The 16129-nt window shown below is 41.1% G+C and overlaps 1 protein-coding gene across 3 annotated transcripts; it reads left to right on the top strand.

Annotated features, from left to right (window-relative positions):
• The first annotated feature begins 27 nt into the window (after positions 1 to 27).
• TDP2 (tyrosyl-DNA phosphodiesterase 2) lies at positions 28 to 13807 on the top strand. Of its 3 annotated transcripts, none has more exons than XM_024752036.1 (8): positions 28 to 330; positions 417 to 502; positions 663 to 728; positions 5228 to 5401; positions 6348 to 6439; positions 8432 to 8550; positions 10091 to 10261; positions 12868 to 13807. In XM_024752036.1, exons 1-8 carry the CDS (start codon positions 166 to 168, stop codon positions 13147 to 13149), a joined length of 1155 nt encoding a protein of 384 aa, XP_024607804.1. In that variant the 5' UTR covers positions 28 to 165; the 3' UTR covers positions 13150 to 13807. The 3 variants fall into 3 exon arrangements, with proteins under 3 accessions (XP_024607804.1, XP_024607805.1, XP_024607807.1); XM_024752039.1 differs by having other exon boundaries at positions 68 to 146; XM_024752037.1 differs by lacking the exon at positions 663 to 728.
• The last annotated feature ends 2322 nt before the right edge of the window (positions 13808 to 16129 follow it).

Genomic DNA, 16129 nt, shown 5'->3' with positions numbered 1-16129 from the left:
TTAGCCCTCGCCAGCCCGGGCCCGCTTTCCTGCTGCGCAGGCGCGCTGTCGTCCGCCGAAAGCGGAGCGCGTTTCCGCACGAGGAGGTTGATGGGCGCCTGCGCAGAGGCCCAGGCGTCTCCCCGCTCGGCCCGGGTTAGAGGGAGGTGAGCTGGCGGGGATACCATGGAGCAGAAGAGCGGTCGGGACGGTGCACCGGAGGGTGAGCGGGAGGAGGGAGAGCCCGAGGTGAAGAAGCGGAGACTTCTGTGTGTGGAGTTTGCCTCGGTCGCGAGTTGCGACGCCGCCGTGGCTCAGTGCTACCTGGCCGAGAACGACTGGGAGATGGAAGTACGCTTTCGCTGCTTTTCTCTTTCCCGCTCTTTACTTTGATCCGTGCAGCGCACACGTCCCATCCCTGTGTCTTTGTTTTGCAGAGAGCGCTGGACTCGTACTTCGAACCGGCAGTGGAGGAGAGCGCTTTAAAAAGCCATCTTGAGACCGCCTCTGAGCCCGAGTCCTGGTGAGTGATGAAGGGGCGGGGACGACTCTGGGCGGGGGCAGTTTGTACTGGGTTGCGTTGGGCGTCCTGGGACCTGCAGTCGAGTTGGACAGCCGGGTTTGAGTAGAGGCAAGTCTCGCCTCTGAATAGCCGGAGGCTGAGGGTTTTTGTTGGTGCGTAGGATGGAGACGCGTCCCAGCAGCGGAGCTGACGCTTCTCTCCCGAAGTCCAGGCTGTCACTTCGAAGGTACTTTGGAGTCGGGGGGTGGGGAGTGGGGGAATATCTGAAATGTAATTTTTTGACTCCAAGTTTAGGAAATATGTAAGCAAGAGTTTCAAAACAAATGAATGAGGCAAAATCCTCTACTGAGGAATGGTAACTTGGAAGTCTTCTTGCTTCTTACATTGTTGTTGTTTATTTACTCTTTGCCGCCCGGCCAGGATAATAGTTTTTATAAGCTGCACATCCGCCTCTGTTATTCCAGTGCTCCCTCCCCAATTCATGCACTTCTGCTCTTAAAGTCCAGGTGCCTTACAGGTCCCTCCACGGTTTGACCATATTTCTGGGTTCGTTCCATTTCACACTCTCTTTCCTACCCTACAAAACTTTCAGGCATACCAAACTTTACCTTTCTCCAGTGGGCCATTTTTTCTTGCCTTTCAACTTTTGTAAAGATATTTATCATCTCTGCCTAGAACCCTTTTCTTCCTCCTTCCTTGCTAAGTAACATTTATCTTAAAAGTCCAGCTTAGACATTGTAAGGTCGGATCTTAACAAACGGCACCGCGAAACAGAGGAAAGCTTCAAGTGAGCTTTATTAGGGAGCCCTCCCGGGCGAGGTTCACTGGTCCGAGAGAAAGGGGCCAGAGAAGTCGCGCCCAGTCCTAGGCGTGGGAGATTTTTACTGGGGTGTAACGGAGGGGTGGTTTGCTATGCAGGGTGATTCCTTATTTGGTGAAGCTACGGCTGGGCTAGGTATTGTTTTTTAAGTCGGGGGAGAGTCTCGATTCTCAGAATCCGTGAGAACCCTCTGCCTCAATGCTTCTTCTTCCTGGAACCGGCTGATGCTTCCTCTTCCTCGGGCCAGCTGGCCTTACAGACATGACTTGTCTTCAAGAAGCTTTCCCTGATTTCCCAAGTCTGGGTAAGGTTCTCCTCTTAAGTAATTCTATATAGCATCATGCATGACAACTTAATTCATATTATAATCGCTATAATATTACAGCGATAGCTATAATATGTAGTCTATAATATGTGTAGGTACACATATTGGTGAAGACACACATTTGGTGAAGACAGTATCTGTTTCATACATTGTTGATTTCCCAAAGTCTCATATAATATTTGGCATGTAATAGACTACACATTTGGTGAAGACAGTATCTGTTTCATACATTGTTGATTTCCCAAAGTCTCATACAATATTTGGCATGTAATAAGCTCTCAATAAGTATGAATTGAATATATAAAGTTCTCCCAGCTGTATGGGCAGCCTTTACAGTTAACTGTTCATAGTAGATACTCTTTTCTCCCTGTGATCTTTTCAGCTGCACTGTCTTTTAAATGTGATAAGATCGTTTCATTAGGCTCCTTTCTCCGTCTGCCTGGCCTGTTGTTGGGGAATTGTCTACCCATTCATAGTGACATATCTCTGGCTCCCATGTTGTATTAGCTAGAGCCAGTTAGATTAGTAGGTGTTCACCTAGCCCGTGCTGGCCAGTCAGATCCTCTCTCCTGGGGTTAGGACCAAGAGTGTTTAGTGAATCTTCCTGTCAAGCTGGGACTGTACATGTTAACTCAGTACCTGTGGGGGACCCATACCCATACTCTTTTGTGCATGGGGAAGCTGAGAATGCTAGTCTGCAGAGAGAGAGTGAAACCAAGGGACGCTGAGTAGGATTGAGAGAGAGCCTTGATCGAACTTCCATAGGCATAGCTGTATTCCTGTACTTGGCTCTGGGACACAATTGTTTCCTTGTGAATCCTTTTGTTTTACTCAGACTAGCCTGTGTTGGTGTCTGTTAGTTGTATCCTAAATTGTAGTCAGTAAAGAAATTGGAACAAAGGAGATGGAGTCCCTGAAATCGTCCCTCAAAAAAAAAGTGGGTGGAGCTGAGTAATGGTGGGGTAGAGGACCATTAGGAGTCCCCTAGCCCAGAATCATGAATTGGCAGAAAACAAGCAAAGTGATGGATGAGGCTGTGGTCTGTTGTCTCTTGGAACTCAGATCAAATGCCAGTGAGAGTGAGGCTTTATCTATAGCATAGAATAAGAATCCACACTGATATAAATACATTTGTCCAGGAGTGAAGGGAACACTTTCCCTCACAGTAGAATTCCAACTACCAAATGTTGAAGGCATGTGAGAGTTAGAAAAAAAATTACCATTTGGGAACTATCTTGGTAGTAATTATCTCAGACAGGAATCATCAATGGACACTAAAACTAAGGGACTTGCCTGGTGGCGCAGTGGTTAAGAATCTGCGTGCCAATGCAGGGGACACGGGTTTGATCCCTGGTCCAGGAAGATCCCACATCCCACCGAGCACCTAATCCCCTGCACCACAACTACTGAGCCTGCTTGCTGCAACTACTGAGTCCATGTGCTGCAAGTACTGAAGCCTGCACGCCTAGAGCCCGTGCTCCACAACAAGAGAAGCCATTGCAGTGAGAAGCCCACGCGCCACAACAAAGAGTAGCCCCTGCTTGCCGCAACTAGAGAAAGCCCGCACGCAGCAATGAAGACCCAACGCAGCCAAAAAAATAAATTAAAAAAAAACCAAAAACTAATAGGTAAAAGTTGATGAGAAACAAGACATTTACATAGTCTCAAAGTACCTACCCGCAAAATACTTATTACATGGGGGGAAATCATAACTGTGCAGTGGAGAAACCAAGGGATCAAAGTTAACGTGACCAGTACTGGAGACAAATCCAGTACTGTTGGATCAGGCCTCCTGACCTGATGCACTGAGGAGGACACCCTATCACTTCTGTGTGATTCCTGCCAAAAAATGCACATCCTCAGAAAACATCAGACAAACCCAACCTGAAGGACATTCTACAAAATAAATGGCCTGTATTCTTCAAAAACATCAAGGTCAGGAGAGACAAAGACGGAAGAACTATTCTGGATCAAAGGAGCTTGAAAGAAATTCATGCCATCTCGATGCAACATGTGATCCTGGATTAGGATCTCCCAGCTGTATGGGCAGCCTTTACAGTTAACTGTTCATAGTAGATACTCTTTTCTCCCTGTGATCTTTTCAGCTGCACTGTCTTTTAAATGTGATAAGATCGTTTCATTAGGCTCCTTTCTCCGTCTGCCTGGCCTGTTGTTGGGGAATTGTCTACCCATTCATAGTGACATATCTCTGGCTCCCATGTTGTATCCCATTACTGGCACAATTGGCAAAGTTTGAATAGATCTTTAAATTATATAATAACATTGTATCAATGATAATTTTCTGATTTTTGATAATTGTACTAGGGTATGTATGTATGTCCTTATTTTTAGGAAATGCATTCAAAAGTATTTATGCAAATGTTTCAGAATAAAAAGAGTAAAGCAAGTAAATGTTAATTAAGTAAAACGTTAACATTTATCTGGATGAGTGGTGAGTAGAATTCTTTTTACTGTTTTTTCTAAGAGTCTAAAATTATTTCAAAAAATGTTTAAAAGTTAACTAGACTTATCATGGTGATCATTTTGCAGTATATACAAATATTTAATCATTATATTGTGTACCTGAAACTAGTATAACATTATCTGTTAATTATACCTCAGTAAAAAAAATTTTTCAGGAGTTCCCTGGCAGTCCAGTGATTAGGACTTGGCGCCTTCACTGCTGTGGCCCGGGTTCACTTCCTGGTTGGGGAACTAAGATCCCAAAAGCTGCGTGGCATGGGCAAAAAAGTTTTTTCTAATTAAAAAATAAAAATTTTTTAAAGAAGTTAAAAATTGGCATTACATTTATTAAAATTATAAATACAAAACCCTAGTTCTTAAATTTATGTATATTTTATAAATGCTTAGCAGTCGCCTTTTAATAATGTTTGTCCCTCCACTCAAATGTCTGGGCCTTGGTGGGAAAGGTGGGGTCAGGCAGACCTGTGGGCTGGAGCCCATACAAATGGTCTCTCCAGCATGATAGTCTCAGAGTAGTCAGATTTCTCATGTAGCAGCTCAGGGTTCTTGTTGGGCAGAGTGTTCCAAAAGGCTTGAGTGAAAGCTACAAGGCTTCTTATGGCCAAGCCTCAGAAATCCCAGAATAATCCTTCTCACTATATTCTATTGGTCAAGCAAGTCACTAAGGTCCAGATTCAAGGGGAAGGGTATTAGTTGGACTTCACCTCTCAGTGAGGGGAATAACAAAGAATTGCAGCCATTATTTATCTGGCACAATGAGATCTTATTTCGAATGTGATTTAAAGTGAATCCAGATAAATGTGGAAATCTTACATTACTCAGTCTGATTTGGGGTCATAATTTATCAAATCATTTTAGTGACCTATGTCATTGAGGGATATTGAGTTGGTTCTAAGTGAGCAGACATTTGGATAACACAGTAAGAATCTATTTTTCCTCACTCATCAGACTCTTGCTCTTCTATAGGCAGGTACTTTTAGGACTCTTAAAGTTTATTTACCTGTAGAATGAGGGCTACAGAGAGTCACAAAATAATTTTTAAATTAATCAGTTTATAGATTATTTGCAAAGTTGTATTTCATTCTTATCTTGCCAGTGTTGACCTAACCAAGGAAGAAACAAGTGATTCCACTAGTTCTAAAACCAGCACATCTGAAAATGTTCAGCAAGAAGATGGCAGCATGTTCTCTTTTATTACCTGGAATATTGATGGATTGGACCTAAACAATCTGCCAGAGAGGGCTCGAGGGGTGTGTTCCTATTTAACTTTGTAAGTATTATTACATCTGTGTCATTGGTAACGTGATAACGTGTTTTACCTGCCTACAAGGAGGGTAACAGTTCAAGGTTATGGGCTTTGGAATCGGTCCTGACTTCAGAGTCCAGCTGTCAGAGGAAACATCTGAAGGAATTGGGAGTGACTGCCTCTGGGAGCAGGATTGTGGCTTGGGGTACAGAGGGAACGCTAATTTTTGTTCATAGCCTTCTAGTACTATTTTATTTACTAAACTGTGTGTATAATTATTACTATGAAAAGAAAATTACCAAAAGGATCCGTATCTGCCACACACTAGCTCTGTGACCTTGTGGAACCATTTGTAAGCCACTTCAGTTCTCCAGAGCTCAGTTTTCTTCATCATGGATAATAACTGTTTCAAGAGGATTGAAGAAAATAACACTTAAAGCATCTGTTAAGAGTGAGGACCGGGGCTTCCCTGGTGGCGCAGTGGTTGAGAGTCTGCCTGCCGATGCCGGGAACACGGATTCGTGACCCGGTCCGGGAAGATCCCACATGCCGCGAGCGGCTGGGCCCGTGAGCCATGGCCGCTGAGCCTGCGTGTCCAGAGCCTGTGCTCTGCAACAGGAGAGGCCACAACAGTGAGAGGCCCGTGTACCACAAAAAAAAAAAAAAAGAGTGAGGACCATTGTAGGCTCTTAATATTGGTTTCTAGTGTCAATGATTCCTGTTCTTCTAACTTTGAAGGGTTGTCATGTATATGTTTTTTTTTTAATTTTATCTTTACAGTATTATTTGTTAAATAGCACAGGTCTTTCTCATTTTATAGTTATCAAAGGTCAGCATAAATATTGAATATTAGGTGTCCTAGAGGACTATAATTTTGTGTTTCTTTTATGCTGTGGCATTTTCCTAATCTAGGTAGCTGCAAATGAAATGGTATACCTCATATTTTTCATAAATTGATGTGTTTAATTAGGTACAGCCCAGATGTGGTATTTCTACAGGAAGTTATTCCCCCATATTCTGCCTACCTAAAGAAGAAAGCAAGTAGTTATGAGATTATTACAGGTAACAGTTTTCCTGTTATTTAACTTGTCTTTTTCTTTGAAAAACGAGGAGAGAGATAAACCAAAGTTAGACAACTGGAACATAGACAGGAAAAAGCACAAATACAGTAAGTTTGAGAAAAAGAAGGCAGACACAGGATACTAAAAAAATCATATAAAAAAAAAAATCATAGGAGAATATTACATATGTGGAAAAATGGTTGAAATGGATGATTTTTCAGGAAAATATAAATTGCTAAAATTTGAGGTACTAAGTAGCTTTTTGGCGAAATCAAATTGTTAGAAAATGTTTAAGTGTGGTGATTGCACTGTGGTTATGCTTTTTCAAAAAGTCTTTATTAATTTCTTTTTATTTATTTTGTTCTTTTTCTACCTTTTTGCCCTGAATATTTTAGTTTTTGATTTTTCATCTATTTTATTTTTACTAAGTGCATTTTAATATACCACTTTGGCTTCATTTCGTGACTTTTGGCTAAATCTCATGTTTTCTTTGACTTTCACTTTTACCTAGTGTATGATTTTAATTTTGATTTACTTTTTAATCCAAAATTGCTGAAGAGAGGGTTCTCTCTATCTGCCTTTCTCTCTCTCTCTCTTTGCGGGACAAATTTTCTGCATCCTCTTGGGGATTCCTTTTGCCTGTCTTCTGTTTTGGTTATCTTGTTTTCTGAATCCCATGCTTTCTTCCTTGGTTTACTTCCTCATTTTATTGGAGCACATTCTCTGGTCACTTTCTAAGAAGTAGCACATGGGGAGTGAAGTTTTTGAATCCCAGCCTATTTGGAAATGCCAATGTTTTATTCTCATAGTTCCTTGATAGTTTGGCTGGACAAAGATTTCTAGGTAGAAAGTCATTTTCCCACAGAATTTTGAAGGCATGATTTCAGTGCTTCCTAGTTTCCATTATTGATGATTAGAAGTCTGATGCCATTCTAATTCTTGATCTTTCTTCCCCCCCTTCCCGCTCTGGAAGCTTTGATTGCGGTACGTGGGCCTCTCACTGTTGCGGCCTCTCCCGTCGCGGAGCACAGGCTCCGGACGCGCAGGCTCAACAGCCACAGCTCACAGGCCCAGCTGCTCCACGGCATGTGGGATCTTCCCGGACCAGGGCATGAACCCGCACCCCCTGCCTTGGCAGGCGGACTCCCAACCACTGCGCCACCAGGGAAGCCCGAGGCTCTTCTTTTTAACTCCAGTGTTTTGGGGGTCTTTTTTTCATTTATTATGCCAAACAATTGGTAGGACCTTTCAGTCTGGAGGTTTGTGACCTTCAGTTCTGGAAAATTCTTTTTTCTGTCTCTCTCTTCTTTCCTCCCTCCCTCTCCCTCCTTCCCCTTTCTCTCCCTCTCCTCCTTTCCACCTGCTGGACTCTCCACCTGCCATCCTTCTAGTCTGCTGCCCTCCTCCCTGCCCCTCCCTTTCCCATTCTTCTCCTTTCTCTTCCTGTTCCTCTTTTCCTGGTTCCCCTCTGTTCTGATAAACCAGTTACCACTGCTCCACCTACTTTGTTCTCTGAAAAACTTGGAAGCTTTCATTCATTGCCCCTCCATTTCTGTTTCTTCTTGCAAGTTTATACCTTTCTAAATTTTTTATTCACTTACTGTGATTTTTCTGGTGCTTCCCGAGTGAAAAGTAACTGCATGTCAAGTTGCCTCAGTTTAAGTCTCATCTACTCTGCCTTTCAGAAATTTTTCAAATTTTTATGTTTGGTATTGGCACTGTTAACTGTTTTGGACACTTATGTAAATGCATTTTTATTTTTGTATTTCTTCCATACTTCCAGTTACACTTTTATATTTCTTCCATACTTACAGTTACAGAGGGACTTGGTTGACCATCTTCAACTATTTTGAAATAATAGTTTACTTTTAAGATTTATATCCATTTAAATATCTATACCTGCTTGTTACAAAATTTTCAGTAGGGGAGCTTGGGATAAACTGCAGATACCCCTGATCTCTCAGCCTAAATTCTTTTCCGCACGCATTTGAAGGTCATGAAGAAGGATATTTCACAGCTATAATGTTGAAGAAATCGAGATTGAAATTTAAAAGCCAAGAGATTATTCCTTTTCCAAATACAAAAATGATGAGAAACCTTTTGTGTGTGCATGTAAGTAATTTTTTTTAATTGACTGGTTTTTTAAAAAAAAGAATGAACTTTTTTTCATAGTTCCATGATGGGGTCCTTTTTAAGAAACCATTGTCTTTAGAAAAATATTTACTCCTCACTTATAGGTTCTTTTAAATAGTCTTAAAGAACTTCATAAATTAAATTTTTACATACATTTCAAATATAGACAAATTGTAAAAATAAAATCCTTGATTCATTAGATGTTTTCTTAATGTATAAGAGTTTGCTAACATTCCACAGTTGCTTCCTAAAGTAGTTTTTTTTTCAATTTTTTAATATTTTTTATTAAATGCACTGTACTTGGTACTGTGTTGTACTCTGTGAGTCTTACAAAAATGAGTCAAATAGATCTTGGTCTCATAGAGCTCATAGATTAGCAGGGGAGAGATTGTATGTATAGTACCTAAAAGAAACGAAAGGCATAAATGCCATGGGAGAGGTATAATGATGTGCCATGGAAGTTTAGAGAAAGGAAAGATGATTTTCAGCTGCATTGTTCAGTGAAAGTTTCATGATGGAAGTTGTGTTTGAATTGGGCCCTGAAAAATATGTAAAATGTAGACATTAAGAACAGTGCAGGGCTTCCCTGGTGGCGCAGTGGTTGAGAGTCTGCCTGCTGATGCAGGGGACACGGGCTCATGCCCCAGTCCGGGAAGATCCCACATGCCTCGGAGCAGCTAGGCCTGTGAGCCATGGCCGCTGAGCCTGCGCGTCCGGAGCCTGTGCTCCGCAACGGGAGAGGCCACAACAGTGAAAGGCCCGCGAACCGCAAAAAAAAGAACAGTGCAGGTGGCAGAACCATCATGAGCAAACATTTGCAAATTGTACATAGCAGGGTATGTATATATGAAAGAGGGCATGTGTAGCTATAAACGAGCCTTCTACTCAGTTGGATGTAGAGGGCACAAAGGGGGTAGTGTGACGACAGGTTGGTAAAGTAGGTTGGATCCAGGTTATAGGAGATCATGGATGCCCAATGTGAAGGAATTTGAACTGGACTCTGCAGGCAATTAGTTTAAATAATGAGAGCTCTTACGTTGTTGGTATCTTAATTGCAAATGGTAAGTGATTCTCATTCATTCATTTAACTGACATTATTTTGAGTTACCTATGTGCCAGGCTCTCAGTAACATAGTAATAAATAAAAGAGCCATCTTTGCTTTCAAATGACTCAGGGCTTTGTAGGAGAGATAATTGTGCTGCAGTTCGATCTAGGGGACTTTATAAACAGTCTACACAGCGTGCTGTAGGAGGATAGGGGAGGGAGCCACTGATGCCTGGGATGCTGGGGAAGGGCTCCCAGTGGAGTTGACATTCGAGGGAGGTTTTGAAGTATTAGTGGGTACTTGCTCAGTATTCTTTGACCTTTAAGGATAAGCACAGTGCTGGTTATATAGTTTCAGTCTAGTAAATATTGATATATACCAATCAGTTGAATAATTACTGATTCTGTTAAAAAAGTTCAGTGTTAATTGTTAGTGGATCATTTTAACAACTCTAATTATTTATCTTGTTGCAGGTGAGTGTGTCAGGAAATGAACTTTGCCTTATGACTTCTCATTTGGAGAGCACCAGGGGGCATGCTGAGGAACGAATGAATCAGTTGAAAGTGGTTTTAAAGAAAATGCAAGAGGCTCCAGAGTCAGCTACAGTTATATTTGCAGGAGATACAAATTTAAGGGATCACGAAGTGAGTGATGAAGTCATTTCAGTGTTTATGGGCAGATTATTGCTGTGGAAACTAATTTAGGTTTCTTTTGACTAAAGCTATTAAAACTAGGACTTTGATGTGTTCATAATGTATAAGTGACCTTGCAGGTGCAATTCAGCAAATGATTATTTAGCCTGTGCTACTCGCCTAGCACAGGGGAAGCAGAGGCAGAAGGGGCTGTTACATTATTGGGTGAAAACGTATATATGGTATATGAAACAGACAACACAAAACAATATATATTGATTAACAAGAGGGGTTTAGAGAAAATAATGATTAGAAGAATTTAGAAAAGTTCGTTTATTTGCAGTTTCTTAGTTGTAAGGTAAGAACAGAAAGATTTGACCAGCATAGTTGTCCCTAACTCTTTTCCTTCTGGATTTTCTGTTTTCAACCTTTTTTACCTTCATGACATTGGATTTGGCAGTGATTTCTTGGATATGACACCAGAAGCACAGACAACAAAAGAAAAAATAGATAAGGTAGACTTCATCAAAATTAAAAACTGTTGTGCATCAAAGGGTATTATCAGTGGAGTGAAAGGGCAACCCGTGGAATGGTAGAAAATATTCGCAAATCATATATCTGATGAGATACTCAGAATATACAAAGACCTCCTACAATTAAAAAAAAAAACACACAGAAAAAAATAACCTCATTAAAAACTGGGCAGGGGACTTCCCTCGTGGTCCAGTGGTTAAGAATCTGCCTTCCAGTGCAGGGGACACAGGTTCCATCCCTGGTCGGGGAACTAATATCCCACATGCAGCAGGGCAACTAAGCCCACACGGCGCAACTACTGAGCCCACATGCTGTGGAGCCCACACACCACAGCTAGAGAGCCCGTACGCCACAACTAGAGTGCCCACGTGCCACAGCTTTGGAGCCCACGTGCTCTGGAGCCCACGCACCGCAACTAGAGAGAAGCCAGCACGCCGCAATGAAAGATCCCATGTGCCACAACTAAGACCCGACACAGCCAAAAATAAATAAATACAATTTAAAGCTATTTTCTTTTTCTTTTTTTTTTTTTTTTGCGGTACGCGGGCCTCTCACTGTTGTGGCCTCTCCCGTTGCGGAGCGCAGGCTCCGGACGCGCAGGCTCAGCGGCCGTGGCTCACGGGCCCAGCCGCTCCTCGGCATGTGGGATCTTCCCGGACCGGGGCACGAACCCGTGTCCCCTGCATCGGCAGGCGGACTCTCAACCACTGCACCACCAGGGAAGCCCTAAATACAATTTAAGAAAGAAAAAAATGGGCAAAAGATTTAGACATTTCTCGAAAGAAGATATACAAATGGCCAGTAAGTTCATGAAGAGATGTTTAACATCATTAGTCGTGAGAGAAATGCACATCAAAACCATGATGAGATACCACTTCACATCTATTAGTATGACTATTATAAAAAAACAACAGAAAATAACAAGTGTTGGCAAGGATATGGAGAAATTGGAACCCTTGTGCACCGCTTCTGGGAATGTAAAATGGTGCAGCTGCTGTGGAACATGGTGTAAGGATTCCTCCAAAAATGAAACAGACTTTCCGTATGATCCAGCAAGTCCACTTCTGGGTGGATACAAGCAAGCAAAAGCAGAGCCTCAGAGATAGTTGTACACTTGTGTTGGTAGCATTATTCACAGTAGCTAAACTATGGAAGCAACCTAAGTGTAAGTGTCCGTTGACAGATGAATAAACAAAATGCATATATTGATACATGAAATAGAATATTATTCAGCCTTAAAAAGGAAGGCAATATTGACACATGCTATAACGTGAATGAACCCTGAAGACATTATGCTAAGTGAAATAAGCCAGTAACAAAAGGACAGATGTTCATGATTTCTCTTATATGAGTTTCCTAAAGTAGTCAAATTCATACAGACCAGAAGGAGAATGGTGGTTGCCAGGGGCTGGGGGGAGAGTGGAATGGGGAGTTCGTGTTTAATGGGTAGAGTTTCAGTTTGGGACATTGAAAAGGTTCTGGAGCTGGATGGTGGTGATGCTTGCACAATCATGTCAATGTACTTAATGCCACTGAGCTGTAATGATAAGGTCGTAAATTTTATGTATACTTTACCACGCTAAAAGAAATATTTTAATCCTAGAGTGTGAATGGGAGGAAAAGTTAATGTTGTTAGTAAATTTCAAATAAAACTGAAGGCATTTGACATTATTGGATCATATAAATGGTATACTCAATTTATAGATTAGAGTAACAGTTTTGCCTTCTTTACACTTAATGTTCATTTTTTTAAAACTACTAATAGCAATAACTGAGACCATGGATTTTCAGTCTTCTGAGTTTTATCTGACTCCCAAAGTTAGGAAGCTACTTGTGGCAGAAGAGAGAAGGGGCAAATTTCAGACTTCTCTGTCTCTCTTGATATTTTTATATTACCTACTTATTATCATGCAGTAAAATAATTTTATAATATATCTAGTTGTATCTAGTTTTGCATTTGTGCATTAATAAATAATCTGTGGCATTCTGATTTGAAAAGTTGCACTTAGATGTGGTAACGGTAAAGACCTTTTTAATATAAGGGAAAAAAGACTGAAAAGAGTTTTCTTTCTTTTTCTTTTTAGGTTTCCAAATGTGGTGGTTTACCCAACAACATTTTGGATGTCTGGGAGTTTTTGGGCAAACCTAAGCATTGCCAGTATACATGGGATACACAGATGAACTCTAATCTTGGAATAGCTGCTACTTATAAGCTTCGTTTTGATCGAGTATTTTTTAGAGCAGCCGCAGAAGGCGGCCACATTATTCCCCGAAGTTTGGACCTCCTTGGGTTGGAAAAACTGGACTGTGGTAGATTTCCTAGTGATCACTGGGGTCTTCTGTGCACCTTAGATGTAATACTGTGAACTGCTTTTCAAATACGAGTTTTAAATGTTCTGAGCAATTTTTTTCTGTGTTTTTGCAAATATAATTGCTACCTGTCTGGAAAGGTAGTTTAATATGGAGGAATTAATATACTGGATCGTTGTAACAAAAGAAAAAACGACTGTGATTTTATTTTGTGGAGTGTGTCCTCAGATTTCAGAACTAAATCTTAGTGTTTATTTAAACGAAAGCATACCTGTGTTTGGAACATGAGGCCTCTTGATGAAAGGTCACAAAGGCTATCTTGTAATAGTGCTCACAGCTGCTGGCTAGATCTGCATTTAAATAGATTGCAGCTGTCCTACATCAGACTTTTTGTCAGCTAACTGCCTAATTGGTAAGCTAGAAATGAACTCATGATTTAAAATCCCTTAATTTTTAAAAATTCATGTTTGTAGTTATGTCACCAACAGAGGCAAAGTTAGGCTTGATAATGATTAAAGTCAGTTTTATAGAGGCATTGGACTTTTTTTCTAAGAGAAAAATGTGTAAAAAGAATTAGCCTTTTAGTTTTGCTACTTGTAAAACTGAATTTTTTTCAAGACATGAATGAGGAGCACTTCTACATGCGCTTTAAGGAAACATTTTTTTTCCCCCACAAGAGAATGTACTTTAAATAAAGTATTCTGCTTGTTTATAGTTTGTTTCAGTATGTTTTTGTGCTCATGTTGAGATTGAAGTTTTTACCTGCTTCCTGTTTCTGGCTCCACTGCTACTGTTTCACCTTTGTGTGGAAGAAAACAGCTTTCCACGTTGCTTCTCACTCTGCCAAGTATTGCCAAGAATATATTGACTTCCTCAGTATATAAAAATGAAAGCTGGTGGTAATAATTAGAATGAGAAGTGGCAGAAACTTATTTTCATCAGAGGTGTCAAAATTAACAACTAAAACACCAAAAAAAAAGACAAGCTGGGGCTTCCCTAGTGGCGAAGTGGTTGGGAGTCCGCCTGCCGATGCAGGGGTCGTGGGTTCGTGCCCCGGTCCGGGAAGATCCCACATGCCGCGGAGCGGCTAGGCCAGGGAGCCATGGCCGTTGAGCCTGTGGGTCCAGGGCCTGTGCTCCGCAAGGGGAGAGGCCACAACAGTGAGAGCCCCGCGTACCGCAAAAAAAAAAAAAGACAAGCTGAATTTATATATAACATATGCTTTGTCATATTGGAAAAGTTTTATATGTTAATCATAATTTTAATCATTTAAAATGAGTATTTTTTTTTTTTTGCAGTACGCGGGCCTCTTACTGCTGTGGTCTCTCCAGACGCACAGGCTCAGCGGCCATGGCTCACGGGCCCAGCCGCTCCGCGGCATGTGGGATCCTCCCGGACCGGGGCACGAACCCACGTCCCCTGCATTAGCAGGCAGACTCTCAATCACTGCGCCACCAGGGAAGCCCTAAAATGAGTATTAATGCTAATATTTTAGCATGTGTTATGGAAGCAATAGTTCATTTTTGTGGGAAAAGGATATTTTTGGCATAAATTGCTTATTCACTTGGAAGCATAATTAAGTTAGAACTCTACCACACTTCAAATTACAAAAAAGAAAAAATCTAGATGAGTGAAAGGCTAAATATAAAAATTAAAATATGTAGTAGTGTGTATTAGATTAAATAATTATCAAATTGTTTTAAAAGTGGAAGGAGTATCATTTTATGACTCAGCATCCAAGTGAAATACCTTCCCATTTACTCCTTATAGTGACAAAATCTAAGAAACAAGTTATAAGTGAATAGGAACAAAACTACTTTTGGTCTGCTTTCGACGGGCAATAGTTCTCAAATAATGCAAGAATTAAGAAACTACTAATATGCAGTATCGTGAACTTTTTACTTTGAATCTCAAGTTTTCTCAGTATAGTAGCTTTGTGTACCTTACCCCCCTTGGTGAAATTCCAACTCAGAATGTTATATATCAATATGCTAAGCACCCTCTTTGCCACTGATACGGAATGTACTTGAATCTTGCTAGGCCTGTTTCTCCCACCTTCAAAAAAAGATAGTTCCTTGTCTTTTCTTTTTTTTTTTGTTCCTTGTCTTTTCTTGTGCAGTTTAGTAAGAACACATGTCCCAACCAACAACATATAAAAAGCAGACGAAGTCAGAAAAGCTGTACTAAAAATACATCATTTTATCCTTAGTATTTACCATAGTGTGTGGCATGTAGCAGGAGCTCAATAAATGCTGAAATTAAATGAGACAGTGCCCTCACATTTGTGTCCTAGGGAGGCAGACTAACATTTTCATAAGTCAGTACCAAAATAGATATTATATGTATCAAAATAGGTATTCATTGTAATGGCTCTGAGTTTAGAAGTCTAGGCTAAGCTTATATATATGTATATATGTAAAGACTTTAAGCCCATGTATTAATGACTTAATTTTTATTTAAAGACTCCTGGGAACGGGCTTGTTGTCTGAGTACATCAGATTTATTGATGTGGTGAGAAAGGTCACTCTGGGGGTACAGTGGAATGCCACTGGTGAGAAGAGAAAGGATGGAAGTGTCTCGTAAGGTTTGGGTTCCCTTTGAAGGAGGGTCTTGGAATCAGATTGGTACTGTTGCTTACTCTTTCAGAGGCAGGTTAGGAGAAGCAGGGACTAACTATGGACTGGGTGCTGTCATGAGGCAAGGAGAATTCAGCAGTGGGGTATCACAAGTTACGGATGAAAATAGCAAAGCAAAGGGGGCGTCTGTGGTAGGAAAGCAGTAGTCATTCAAAGAGGGGGTTGTTATGTCATTTTACAGCTGCTGCACGACTTTGGGGGAAATATTTCCTGTTAATTTTGCTTCTGGCTTAATCTGTGCCTGTCCTCCTAGCCCGATAATTGGCAGGGTTGCCTTTTTCTTTTTAGTCCAAACTGATTTTGACTCTTTCAGTCCCAAGCAGTTTTTATTCTTTTTTTTTTTTTTTTGCGGTACGCGGGCCTCTCACTGTTGTGGCCTCTCCCACTGTCAGTGGCCTCA

This window comes from Neophocaena asiaeorientalis, unplaced genomic scaffold, assembly GCF_003031525.2.
Source record: "Neophocaena asiaeorientalis asiaeorientalis breed wild unplaced genomic scaffold, Neophocaena_asiaeorientalis_V1.1 scaffold165, whole genome shotgun sequence".
In the NCBI taxonomy this organism is placed as follows: domain Eukaryota; kingdom Metazoa; phylum Chordata; class Mammalia; order Artiodactyla; family Phocoenidae; genus Neophocaena; species Neophocaena asiaeorientalis.
This window is presented reverse-complemented; position numbering and strand designations above follow the sequence as displayed.

What these genes read in the sequence shown, in the direction of transcription:
- TDP2 (XM_024752036.1), top strand. Translation starts at nt 166, where the DNA reads ATGGAGCAGAAGAGCGGTCGGGACGGTGCACCGGAGGGTGAGCGGGAG. An exon ending in GCCTCTGAGCCCGAGTCCTG is followed by an intron (nt 503 to 662) that starts GTGAGTGATGAA and finishes GTTGGTGCGTAG; the next exon opens with GATGGAGACGCGTCCCAGCA. An exon ending in GTGTGTTCCTATTTAACTTT is followed by an intron (nt 5,402 to 6,347) that starts GTAAGTATTATT and finishes GTGTTTAATTAG; the next exon opens with GTACAGCCCAGATGTGGTAT.